The 12,599-nt window shown below is 48.3% G+C and overlaps 1 protein-coding gene across 1 annotated transcript; it reads left to right on the top strand.

Annotated features, from left to right (window-relative positions):
* The first annotated feature begins 2,121 nt into the window (after positions 1-2,121).
* Positions 2,122-5,448, top strand: LOC144582802 (uncharacterized). Its single transcript, XM_078375401.1, has 3 exons — positions 2,122-2,155; positions 2,865-3,444; positions 5,244-5,448. Exons 1-3 carry the CDS (start codon positions 2,122-2,124, stop codon positions 5,308-5,310), a joined length of 681 nt encoding a protein of 226 aa, XP_078231527.1. The 3' UTR covers positions 5,311-5,448.
* Positions 5,449-12,599: the final 7,151 nt, after the last annotated feature.

Below are 12,599 nucleotides of genomic sequence, written 5' to 3'. Positions count from 1 at the left end.
TGGCTATTTAACCAACATAGAAGAAATCAGTATATCAAATCAGCATACACTCACATGTTTATCACAGCACTACTGACAACAGCAAAGATATGGAATCAACCTAAGTATCCACCAAGGAGCAGGCAAGGAAAATGTGGCAAATATACAAATGGAATGCTCTTCAGCCAGAAAAAAACACCAAAGCGAAAGCGCGTTGTTTGCAGCAACACGGATGAAGCTGGAGGTCCTTATGTTAAGTGAAATAAGCCAGGCCAGCCATAGAAAGAAAAACATCACACATTCTCACAGACATGTGGGAGTTAAAAACAACAACCACAACAAAAAAAAGTTGACCTCCTGGAAACAGAGAATACCATGACAGGTATCAGAGACTGGGAAGGGATGGGGCGAGGAAGAGAGGTTGGTTAAAATGGGTATAAATGTACAGTTAGAAACAGTAAATTCTAATGTTTCTATAGTTAGGCTGGAGTGCAATGGCGCAACATATTTGCAATATGTTAGCAAATACATAGTGTATATTCCTTTTTTTTTTTTTTGAGACGGAGTTTCGCTCTTGTTATCCAGGCTGGAGTGCAATGGCGTGATCTCAGCTCACTGCAACCTCTGTCTCCTGGGTTCAGGCAATTCTCCTGCCTCAGCCTCCTGAGTAGCTGGGATTACAGGCATGCGCCACCGTGCCCAGCTAATTTTTTGTATTTTTAGTAGAGACGGGGTTTCACCATGTTGACCAGGATGATCTCAATCTCTTGACCTCGTGATCCACCCGCCTCGGCCTCCCAAAGTGCTGGGATTACAGGCGTGATCCACTGCGCCCAGCCCATACTGTATATTTCTAAGTAGCTAAAAGAAAAGGCTAGAAATGTTACCAGCACACAGAGATGACAAATCTTGGCTAGGCACGGTAGCTTAGGCCTGTAACCCCAGAACTTTGGGAGGGTGAGGCAGGCGGATCACCTGAGGTCAGGTTCCAGACCAGCTTGGCCAACATGGTGAAACCCTGTCTATACTAGAAATACAAAAATTAGCCCAGCATAGTGGTGCATGCTCCAAAGGTTGAGGCAGGAGAACTGCTTGAACTAGGGAGGCAGAGGTTACAGCAAGCAGAGATTGCAGCACTGCACTCCAGCCTGGAAAACAGAGCAATACTGGAAAACAGACACTACCCACAAAATGGAGAGGGGCACAGACAAGCCGCAGCAATATCATGACCCCTCAGTTCACAAGTAAGGGAGACAGACCATTATCTGAGATATACTGTAAGGACACCAATGACCAACAAACATACGGCATTGCAATGGCGGTTTCAGGAAACATCCATTTACACTGTTTCCTGGATTTCAGGCATAAAAACATGACTGAAGACATATACTGGCCCCAATGTCTTGACAATTCATAACCATTGTCATTTCGCTACTCAGAAGATTATAAAGAAACTGTATTTTTCATAAGACTGTACGACCTACTACGTATAACTCTGACATACACATATCGTACAACCTTAATGTATAATTATCAAATCTGATACCAACGTTCTGTAAATTACCAGCTATTAAATAATATTTTGGTGTTTGCCTGTTAACCAAGCTGAGGTGGGTAGGGGGAGGTTGGAAGAAGCCTCATTTCACTTGCCCTTTCCAAAATTTCACTTCAATGGTGTTCAAAAACTCAGTATGCCCAGGTAGAAATCTCCAAGTGCGCCTAATTTTCACTGCTTAACAAAAGCGATGTAGAAAGCAATTACTGTAGCCTCCATCAATCTTTTCAGATTGCACAGAATTCCTTCCAGAAAATTCCAATTAAAAAAAGGTATTCCCGTTTTAGTATGAAAGTCGTCTTTCGCACAAGTCACTGGAGAGTGAAAGCCTTTAAAACATTTAAATGTTCCTGGTATTGGTTTCTGATGAACGTGATAATCCATATTTACCAAGATTAAAAACCCTTCCACCACGTAAGGAAAATCTCTCCAAAAACACAAAATCTAATTCAAAAATTACAAATAAAAAGAGAAATGTAAAAACAATTGCATAAACAAACTTTGACATGTGTATGGGTTGACATTACTGAAGCCATTACTCAAAAAAAACCTTTGTAAAATCGAGAATGCAGAATCAATGCAGTAAGATGCCGGAGAAAGGCAAACGGGAGGGGATGTGCAGTCAGTCCCACACTGCAATCTTCAACACATTCGGCCTGGCGCCTGGCTCACGCCTGCAATCCCAGCACTTTGGGAGGCCGAGGCGGGTGGATCACGAGGTCAAGAGATCGAGACCATCCTGGTCAACATGGTGAAACCCCCGTCTCTACTAAAAATTGAAAAAATTAGCTGGGCATGGTGGCTCACACCTGTAATCCCAGCTACTCGCGAGGCTGAGGCAGAAGAATTGCCTCAACCCAGGAGGCGGAGTTTGCGGTGAGCCGAGATCGCGCCATTGCACTACAGCCTGGGTAACAAGAGCAAAACTCCGTCTCAAAAAAATTAAATAAATAAAAAATTTCAACACATACATTCCTAGACGAATACATCCAAGGGCACTCAGGAGAAGAAAAGTGCTTGGCTCTCTGTAGAGCACGCAAGTTTCACCACGCGCATCAGGAAGGGGGCTGCGCCGGCGCGAGGACCGCCCGGTGGGCGTTCCGGCAACCCACAGCTTGCCAGGACCACGGCCATCCCCCGACCCTAGGAAGGGTGGCCCGAGGGCAGTCCCGCGTCCCCGGGGTGACCCAATTCCCCCCTCCCCGCGCCCCGGGATTAGGCAACTCTCCCCCTCCCCGCCCTCAATCTGGCGCAGCGCGCCCTACCCGGGCTCAACTGCGCTGCGCCACCGCCCGGCCCGCGGGCCTCCCAGCTCTGCTTTAAAATAAAGCGCGCGCTAAGCGGCCTAAGGCGGCCAGGAAGTGGGGACAGAAGGATGGCGGCCATGTTGGCGCGGGGCGGCGGAGATGGGGTGACGGAAGAGTACGGGCCGGCGAACAAGGAGCGCGTGCCCGCCCCGAGGCCCAGGCCTGCCCCGCCCGGGTCCCCGTCGCGGCCCGGCCGGCACGGGGTGCAGTGTGGCCGCGCTCAACGGTCAATGCTCCGCCGGCCCCCGCGCGGACCTCGCTCACCTGCGCCCCTGGCCAGGCCGCCGCATTCCTGGCCCGCCCGCAACCCGCACCCCCTCACGGGCCTGCACGACCCACGCTCGCCCCGCGCGGACCTTACCTGCTAGCCGCTGATGCCGCCGTCCACAGGCCCGCGGTTTCTGCCGTCGCTCGTTCGCGCTCTCGCCGGCTCCAGCCGGAGCCAGAAGGCGCCTCCCCGTCCCCACTCCCTCACCGCGTACGCAGCCAGTACCCCAGCAGCCAGGGGAGCCGCGCACTGCGCCAGACCAACTGCAACAGCCGCCCTGTAGCCGGGCGCCGACGGACCACTACGCAGGCTCGGTGGAGCGGAGAGGCGGGGCGGTAGAGCGGGGCAGGGCGGGGCGATGGAGGGGGCTTCTAAGGCGGGGCCAGAGCTCGGGACTTCCGGGTGCGCGCCGGCAATGGGCGTCCTCAGGCGCCCGGAGCCCTGTAGCCTGAGGGGGCGCGGCTTCTCCCGGAGGGCAGGCAGCCCAGGAAGGGCTTCCTTTTCGCCCAGTAGGACTTTCCAGAAAGGACAGGGCCGGGTGCGGTGGCACTTTGGGAGGCTGAGGCGAGCGGATCACCAGGTCAAGAGATCGAGACCATCCTGGCCAACATGGTGAAACCCCGTCTCTATATATATATAAAAAAAAGAAACCTCACCATGGATGGATGCAATCAATGGATAGTTGAGATGAATGGATGGATGAGGTGGATGGATGAATGGATGGATGGGTAATAGATAGCTGGGATGGGTGAATGGATGAGTGATGGGATGGATAGATGGATAATGGGTGAGTGGATGGGATGGATGGATAGATGGACAGTTGAGAGATGAATGGATGGGATGGATGGATAGATGGATTAATAGGATGGATAGAATGGATGGATGGATGGGTGGGGATGGATGGATAGGGCGAATGGATGGATGGATGAGATGGATAGATGAATGGATGGATGGACCAATAGGTCGATGAATGGGATAGATGGGATGGATAGTTGGATGGATGAGATGAATGGATGGATGAGTGGATAAATGAGATGGATGGATGGATGAGTGGGTGGGTGGATGGATGAATGGATATGCAACCAGATAAACAAACCTAAAGTACACCTTTAATCAGGCCACTCTCCTATTCAAGAACCTAACTTGGCTGTGCACTGCCTAGGGAATAGCAAACTCTGCTTTGGGACATTCAAAGCATTCTGAACTGGTCCCAAAAAAGATAAGTTATTCATAGTGAAACATTAGGAAGACCATCTGTCTCCCCAAGCTGGGCATGAGCCATTTGAGGGCAGGGTCATCTTCATCTCTCTGTCTATATATTAAGCCCCTGGTCAGCAACATCAGAGATGTCTGATGAATAACATGACTGAGTGAGCGAGTGAATAAATCAAAGCAGCCCCACTCTGACCCAAGAAGCCAGCAAGTGAGAAGCAGATAGCTGCAGACCCAGAGGGCTGAATGTTTCAAATTTAGAATAGGAGAACAGTTTCACTGTTTCAGGTCACTGTTCCTGGCCAAGGTTTCACCAGTATGTAAAGCTGGGTCTCTGCAGTGACAGGGAAATTGAAGCTTACCAGAAACTAGACTGGCAGTGTCTCTCGGGAGGGACTGATTTGAATGCCAGTGACCTAATCCTCCAATTATAAGAGCACACTGTCGGGCCGGGCGCGGTGGCTCACACCTGTAATCCCAGCACTTTGGGAGGCCAAGGCGGGTGGATCACGAGGTCAAGAGATCAAGACCATCCTGGTCAACATGGTGAAACCCCGTTTCTACTAAAAATACAAAAAGTTAGCTGGGCACGGTGGTGCGTGCCTGTAATCCCAGCTACTCAGGAGGCTGAGGCAGGAGAATTACCTGAACCCGGGAGGCGGAGGTTGCGGTGAGCCGAGATCACACCATTGCACTCCAGCCTGGGTAACAAGAGCGAAACTCCGCCTCAAAAAAAAAAAAAAAAAAAAAAAAAGAGCGCACTGTCAAACTAAAAGGCACACTCCCACGCAATTGCAACCAAAGCCACAAAGACTCGTAGCACTAAGAGTGGCAATTTCCTCTCTTAGAAATGTGCCCTGCTGACACATTTCTGGTTTTTGTAGACCTTGGGCCATTCCATTGTGACTCTCTTGGTTTGCAGGTGGAAGAGGAACAGAGCTGTGAAGAGGAGAGCTGGGGTCACCTCAGCTCTGCCAGAGGTTCTGTGACCTGCTGGAGACTCTGGGACCTTCCCTGAACCATCATCATCTGTGGAGCAAGGACTTCTCACTGAGTGTCACGTTCTATTTGTACTGCTCTTCTGATCCATCAGTGTCTTTGGTTGGGTTCCCTGGGAAACAGAAAGAGAGCTGGGCACCCAGGCGATTTACCAGGAAGCACTCTCCCGCACAGCACCTGTGAAGTGGGTAGGGTGAAGGGGGGAGGGGCGCAGGGGATGTTGGGGCTGGAATGCAGGCACACCAGAACTCAGACGCTGAGACAGCCCTTCTGAGTTGCCCACATCAGGGCCATGAGATGGGGTCCTTACGATATTGGAGGTAGGCTGCCCCTGTGAAGGAGGCAATATTAGGCGAGGTGGTTCTCCTTGGCTGAAGGCGAATCCTGTAGTCTCTGTCCCGAAGGGGAATCCAGGTGGTGGACTACAGTCTCCACTGTGGTCCACTACTCTTCACTTCCACCACCTGGAGCCAACACATCACCTCTCAGCTGGATGCCTCACCAGAGCTCAGCATCCATGTTTGGCCCTTCACCAACAGAGTCCAATCTCCACCAGGAACCTAAAGCCAGAGGGGCTCTCCCAGCACAGAAATCAGATCACTTCACTCCACTGCTTGAAACCCTTTGCCCTCCCACATCAAAACACACTCAGAATAAAATCGTGAGTGATCCCTGCCTCTGCCAATGATCTCTCCCTTCACTGTGCTTCAGCTCTTTCTTTTTTTTTTTTTTGAGGTCTTGCTCTGTCGCCCAGGCCAGAGTGCAGTGGCATGATCTTGGCTCACTGCAACCTTTGCATCCTGGCTTCAAGGGATTCTCCTGCCTCAGCCTCCAGAGTAGCTGGGACTACATGCCACCATGCCCGGCTAAATGTTTTTTGTATTTTTTGAAGAGATGGGTTTCACCATATTGGCCAGGTTGGTCTTGAACTCCTGACCTCGTGATCCACCCCTCTCGGCCTCCCAAAGTGCTGAGATTACAGATGTGAGCCACTGCACTCGGGCTTTTTTTTTTTTTTTTTTTTTTTAAGGTAGAGTCGTCTTCTGTCACCCAGGCTGGAGTGCAGTGGCATGATCTCAGCTCACTGCAAACTCAGCCTTCCAGGTTCAAGCAATTCCCTGCCTCAGCCTCCTGAGTAGCTGGGATTACCAGCACCCGCCACCATGCCCGGCTGATTTTTGTATTTTTAGTAGAGACAGGGTTTCATCATCTTGGCCAGGCTGGTCTTGAACTCCTGACCTTGGCCTCGCAAAGTGCTGGGATTACAGGTGTGAGCCACCGCTCTTTTCTCTGTCTTTGAACAGTCCATCATGATTTTCAGTGTTTTCTCTTTCTTGAGGCAGCTCTGTTCTACCACGGGCCTTTGCTCTTTCTGTTCCTGCTGCCTGACATTCTCTTCCCTCAGATCTTCCCATGGTTGACGACTCTACATCTTTCAAGTCTCATCTGACACGTCACCTCCTCAGAGGGATCTTCCCTCGTCACTGATCTAAAAGATTCCACATTCCTCACACGTTACCTTCCTTTTAAACCACTTCTTGCTGTTTGAAACTATCTTTTAGCCGGGCGCGGTGGCTCATGCCTATAATCCCAGCACCAGCACTTTGGGAGGCCGAGGTGGGTGGATCACGAGGTCAAGAGATTGAGACCATCCTGGTCAACAAGGTGAAACCCCGTCTCTATTAGAAATACAAAAATTAGCTGGGCATGGTGGTGCGCACCTGTAGTCCCAGCTACTCAGGAGGCTGAGGCAGGAGAATTTCCTGAACCCAGGAGGTGGAGGTTGCGGTGAGCCGAGATCACGCCATTGCACTCCAGCCTGGGTAACAACAGCGAAACTCTGTCTCAAAAAAAAAAACAAAAAAACAGGGTCTTGTTCTGATGCCCAGGCTGGGGTACAGTGGTGTGATCTAGATTTACTGCAAACTCTGCCTCCCAGGTTTAAGTGATTCTCGTACCTCAGCCTCCCAAGTAGCTGGGATTACAGGAATGCGTTACCAGCTAATTTCTGTAGTTTTAGTAGAGATGAGGTTTCACCACATTGGCCAGACTGGTCTCGAACTCCTGGCCTCAAGTGATCCACCTGCCTCGGCCTCTCAAAGTACTGGGATTATAGGCATGAGCCACCACACCTGGCCCTACTTTATTTCCTTTTGGGTTCAAGTTATCCTCCCATCTCAGTCTCCTGAGGAGCTGGGCCTATAGGCAACCACCATGCCTGGCTAATTTTCTTATTACTTTTTATTTTGTAGAAAGAGTCTCAGCTGAGTATGGTGGCTCATGCCTGAAATTCCAGCACTTTGGGAGGCTGAGGCAGGCAGATTGTGTGAGCCCAGGAGTTCAAGACTAGCCTGGGCAACTTGGCAAAACCAATCTCTACAAAATATACAACAATTAGCTGGGTGTGGTGGTGCACACCTGTAATCCCAGCTACTCAGGAGGCTGAAATGGGAGGATCACCTGAGTGCAGGAGGCAGAACTGCGGTGAGCTGAGATCATGCCTGGGCCACAGAGTGAGACAGTTTCAAAAAGAAAAAGAAAAAGAAAAAGAAACAAAACCAAAAACTCACTCTGTTGTCCAGGCTGCATGATGTCACTTCTATGTAGCATCTACACATATAAGTCATAGTCATGGAGAAGAGCAGAAAAAATTGTGTTCAGGAGATATTGATCAAAGGGTACAAAATTCCAGTTAAAGAGGAGGAATAATTTCAAGGGCTCTATTGTACATCATGGTGACTATAGTCAATAACAAGATACTGTGTACTTAAAAATTGCTCAAAGGATTTTGTGTTCTCATAGCAAAAAAATGTGAAGTGTCACGCCTGTAATCCCAGCACTCTGGGAAGCCAAGGCGGGTGGATCACCTGAGGTCAGGAGTTCAACCAGCCTGACCAACATGGTGAAACCCTGTCTCTACTAAATACAAAAAATTACCCAGGCATGGAGGCGGATTCCTGTAATCCCAGCTACTTGGGAGGCTGAGGCAGGAGACTCACTTGAACCTAACTGGGGAGGTGGAGGTTGCAGTGAGCTGAGATTTCGTCACTGCACTCTAGCCTGAGCAACAAGAGCAAAACTCAGTCTCTTAAAAAAAAAAAAAAGTTAAGTAATGCATATTTTCTTTAGCTTGATTTAGCCATTCCGTAATGTGTACATATTTCAAAACATCATGTAGTACACAATAAATATATACAACTTTATTTGTCCACTAAATATGTGATGTTGCCTGATATGCACAGCATCGTCATCACCTATGATGCTTTCTTGCCAAAATATTTGACTTGATCTTATCAAGCCTTTAGATTGACTCTCCAATTTATAGGAGATGCAACAAATGAAATAACACCCCCAGGAGGCAACACTCAGATGAATCCAGAAGGTGTGGCATTCTCCAGGACAAGCCCCTGTGGTAAAGGGGAAGAAAGGGTGGTGCTAGGTTGGAAGAACCTGAAGGACCAAATGGCCTCCTGTCACATATATCCCCTGCCAGTTGTATAGGATTTTTGAGGAAAAATGGGAAATTATTGATGTGAAAAAATGGAGATGGTTAACTGACAGAAGTTACAAAACAGCATTATAGGCCAGGCATGGTGGCTCACACCTGTAATCCCAGCACTTTCGGAGGCCTAGGCAAGTGGATCACTTGAAGTCAGGAGTTCAAGACCAGCCTGGTCAACTTGGCAAGACCCCATCACTACTAAAACTACAAAAATTAGCTGGGTGTGGTGGTGGGCATCTGTAGTCCCAGCTACTTGGGAGGCTGAGGCAGGAGGATTGCTTGAACCTGGGAAGCAGAGTGAACTGAGAAAGCATCATTCCATTCCAGCCTGGGTGATAAGAGCAAGACTCCTCTCAAAAAACCAAAACAAAACAAAAACCTAGAAGTATATAAAACAAAATAAGGTTCAACAGTAGAGTGAGTTGTGTCAATGTTTTCTTATTTTTATCTTTCTGTACTTCCTTCGACAGTGAACCACATATTCTGCTTGTTTTTTTCTGCTTTAGTAATAAAGTTTTTTTGAGTTCTATACAGTGTAAAAAAATGAAAGAAAAACAAAAAAAAGTCTTTTTTAACATTTGGAAATAACTATTGATTCACAGAGAACTGCAAAAATACTATGTAGAATATCCAGTACCTTTCACCCAGCTTCCCCCAAGAGTGACATTTTTTTTTTCTGTTTTGTAATTTTAATTAAGAAATTTCGGCTGGGCGTGGTGGCTCACGCCTATAATCCCAGCACTTTGGGAGGCCGAGGGGGGCGGATCACGAGGTCAAGAGATCAAGACCATCCTGGTCAACAAGGTGAAACCCTGTCTCTACAAAAAATACAAAAATTAGCTGGGCATGGTGGCACGCGCCTGTAATCCCAGCTACTCGGGAGGCTGACGCAGGAGAATTGCCTGAACCCAGGAGGCGGAGGTTGCAGTGAGCCGAGATAGTGCCATTGCACTCCAGCCTGGGTAATAAGAGTGAAAGTCCATCTCAAAAAAAAAAAAAAAATTGCTTTTGTTGTTATTTCATTTTTAACAGGGTCATTCACCTGGAGGTCACAAAAAATGTACTTGGCAATTTCTTGCAATTGCTGTGGAAATGACAGCAGACCATGGTCCATGCCAGAATGGAGATGCCGGGCCTGGCAGAAGAAAACAGCAAGCAGCTCTGGGAAGCCGTTTGCACAGAGCTTATTTTAAGTCCTGGGGTTCAAATCCCAACTCTGCCTCTAGATAGTCACAACCCACTGGATACAGAATAGGTCAATCAGAGTATAATTTGAGAATAACAAGGGTGCGGACAGGATATAAGGAAACCACATAAGCTAATGTTGACCCATAAAGCACCCCCCACACCTGATGGGGCAGGCAAGCAGCAGCTATCAGAGCCTGGAAAGTCAGTTGGGGAAGCTCTTGAGGGTCTGTGGCCTTAGACAGAGGAAGGCAGCCAGAGGGGAATGTGCCTGAGGGGAATGCATATCTCAGACTCACCCTCCCTACCTCCTAGGGAACCTTGAGGCCACCAGACAAGGAACTGTTAATGCAGTTCATGCTCCAGGAGCACTGAACAGAGAGGAGCAGAGAGGAGCAGAGAGGACAAAAGTGACAAGGAGATCTGGAAGCACTAAGGAAGACACTGGCAGAGCCATTTATTATGTGTCTGAGGCAAGTCACTTCCCCTGCCCAATCTGTTTCCTTGTCTGTTAAATTGGGATGTTACTCACTTGAGGTGAGGAATAAATTATTTAAAATGTATAAGGTCAGGAACGGTGGCTCACACCCGCAATCCCAATACCTTGGGAGAGTGAGGCAAGAGGATTGCTTGAGCCCAGGAGAGATCAGCCTGGGGAACAAAGGGAGACATCGTCTCTATAAAAAATAGAAAAATTAGCCGGGTGCGGTAGTAGTCTCAGCTACTGTGGTCCCAGCTATGGCTGAGGTAGGAGGCTCACTTGAGCCCAGGAGTTCAAGGCTGCAGTGAGCCATGATCACACCACTGCACTCCAGCATGGGGGACAGAGTGAGACTCTGTCTCAAAAAATAAATAAAACTAAAACATGTAAAGTACCTACCATGAAGCCTGGTAGGAAACTTTTTAAAAGGCAGTCGTTGCTATTGTTATTGTAACTCAAGTAGGGAGAAATCAGACTGAGAGGTACATTAGAGTGGGCTAAAAGGTACGACAGTGAGGGATGTTTGAGGCAGCCTAATGTACACTATTATAAATACCACCACACTCAACAAGCAGCCTCTCTGCTTCTAAAAACATCAGGTCAACCTGGGCAGAGGCAGAAGATTGCATTTGCTGCAATTTTAACATCAGGGCAAAAAAAAAAAAATGTTCTTGCCCACTTGGCCCACTCCCATCTCAACCCTTCCTACCAATACAGTCAGGCCAGTCTATTTTAGCAAAAGACCATTTGGTTAAAGGAGACTGACAAGGGAAAGAATCCAGATTTCTCCTTTTCTCTCTTTTAAAAAAAGATATAAATAAGCCCAAGATGGTCTGTTTCTGCCACCTTCTAAACAGACCTCTGGTTAATTAATATCAGGACCATGGGGGACTATGATCAGAGGATGGGTCAGGTTGGCCGCAGACTCTGCCAATTCCACTCACCCAGGCTTTGAAGCCAGGGAAACTAGCCATCAGGAAACTACACAAACCTCAGTTTCCCTCAATTTTGCAGGAAAAACCCAAGTCAGCAAAGAATATGGAAATCAGTAAGGTATGAGGTCCACGGAGCCTGCATCTTAAAGAATGAATGCCCTTGGCCAGGCAGAATGGGTCATGCCTACAATCCCAGCACTTTGGGAGGCAAGGTGGGTGGATCATGTGAGGTTAGGAGTTCAAGACCAGCCTGGCCAACATGGAAAAACCCCATCTCTACTAAAAATACAAAAATTAGCCTAGTGTGGTGGCAGACGCCTGTAATCCCAGCTACTTGGGAGACTAAGGCAGGAGAACCACTTGAACCTGGGAGGTGGAGGTTGCAGTGAGCCAAGATTGCACCATTGCAGTCCAGCCCAGGCAAAAAGAGCGAAACTCCATCTCAAGAAAAAAAAAAAAAAAAAAAAAAAAAATGAATGCCATCATCCCAAATCAGGTGTTCTGGGAATGGGGCAATTTAGAAAGTAAAAACATACAACTCCTAGTTAAATTAGAATTTGAAGTAAACAACAAGTAACTTTTTACTATGTCCCCAATATTGCATGGGGCATACTTACCCTAAAAAATTACTTGTTATCTGAAATTCAAATTTAACAAAAATTAGCTGGGGGTGGTGGTACACATCTATAATCCCAGCTACTTGGGAGGCTGAGGTATATGAATCACTTGAACCTCAGAGGTGGAGGTTGCAGTGGCCTGAGATCGTGCCACTGCACTCCAGCCTGGGTGACAAAGCAAGACTCTAAGAAAAGAAGAAATTCAAATTTAACTGAGCATTCTATGTTTCAGCTGGCATCCCAGCTCAGGAATGACAAGAACAGTGCTGAAAGAGACACAGCTCAAACTACAGAGATCTCCAACTAGTGGCCTCCAGACCATATGAGGCCCATGTGCATGTGTGTTGCTCAGTCTTCAGTTTATAAAACTGGAACAGGCTGCCAACATTTTAAAGAACTAGGGCCGGGCGCGGTGGCGCGTGCCTGTAGTCCCAGCTACTCGGGAGGCTGAGGTGGGAGGATCGCTTGAGCCCAGGAGTTCTGGGCTGCAGTGCGCTATGCTGATCGGGTGTCCGCACTAAGTTCGGCATCAATATGGTGACCTCCTGGGAGCGGGGGA

Source organism: Callithrix jacchus, chromosome 5 (genome assembly GCF_049354715.1).
Source record: "Callithrix jacchus isolate 240 chromosome 5, calJac240_pri, whole genome shotgun sequence".
NCBI lineage: Eukaryota > Metazoa > Chordata > Mammalia > Primates > Cebidae > Callithrix > Callithrix jacchus.
Note: the sequence above shows the minus strand (reverse complement) of the source record. Positions and strands in the feature narration are given on the sequence as shown.

Bases quoted from the DNA above. Each gene is read 5' to 3' on its own strand.
- LOC144582802 (XM_078375401.1), top strand. From the start codon at position 2,122: ATGCCGGAGAAAGGCAAACGGGAGGGGATGTGCA. The intron at 2,156-2,864 runs GTCAGTCCCACA...TTTAAAATAAAG, and splicing joins CAAACGGGAGGGGATGTGCA to CGCGCGCTAAGCGGCCTAAG. The intron at 3,445-5,243 runs GTAGAGCGGGGC...CTTGGTTTGCAG, and splicing joins TGGAGCGGAGAGGCGGGGCG to GTGGAAGAGGAACAGAGCTG.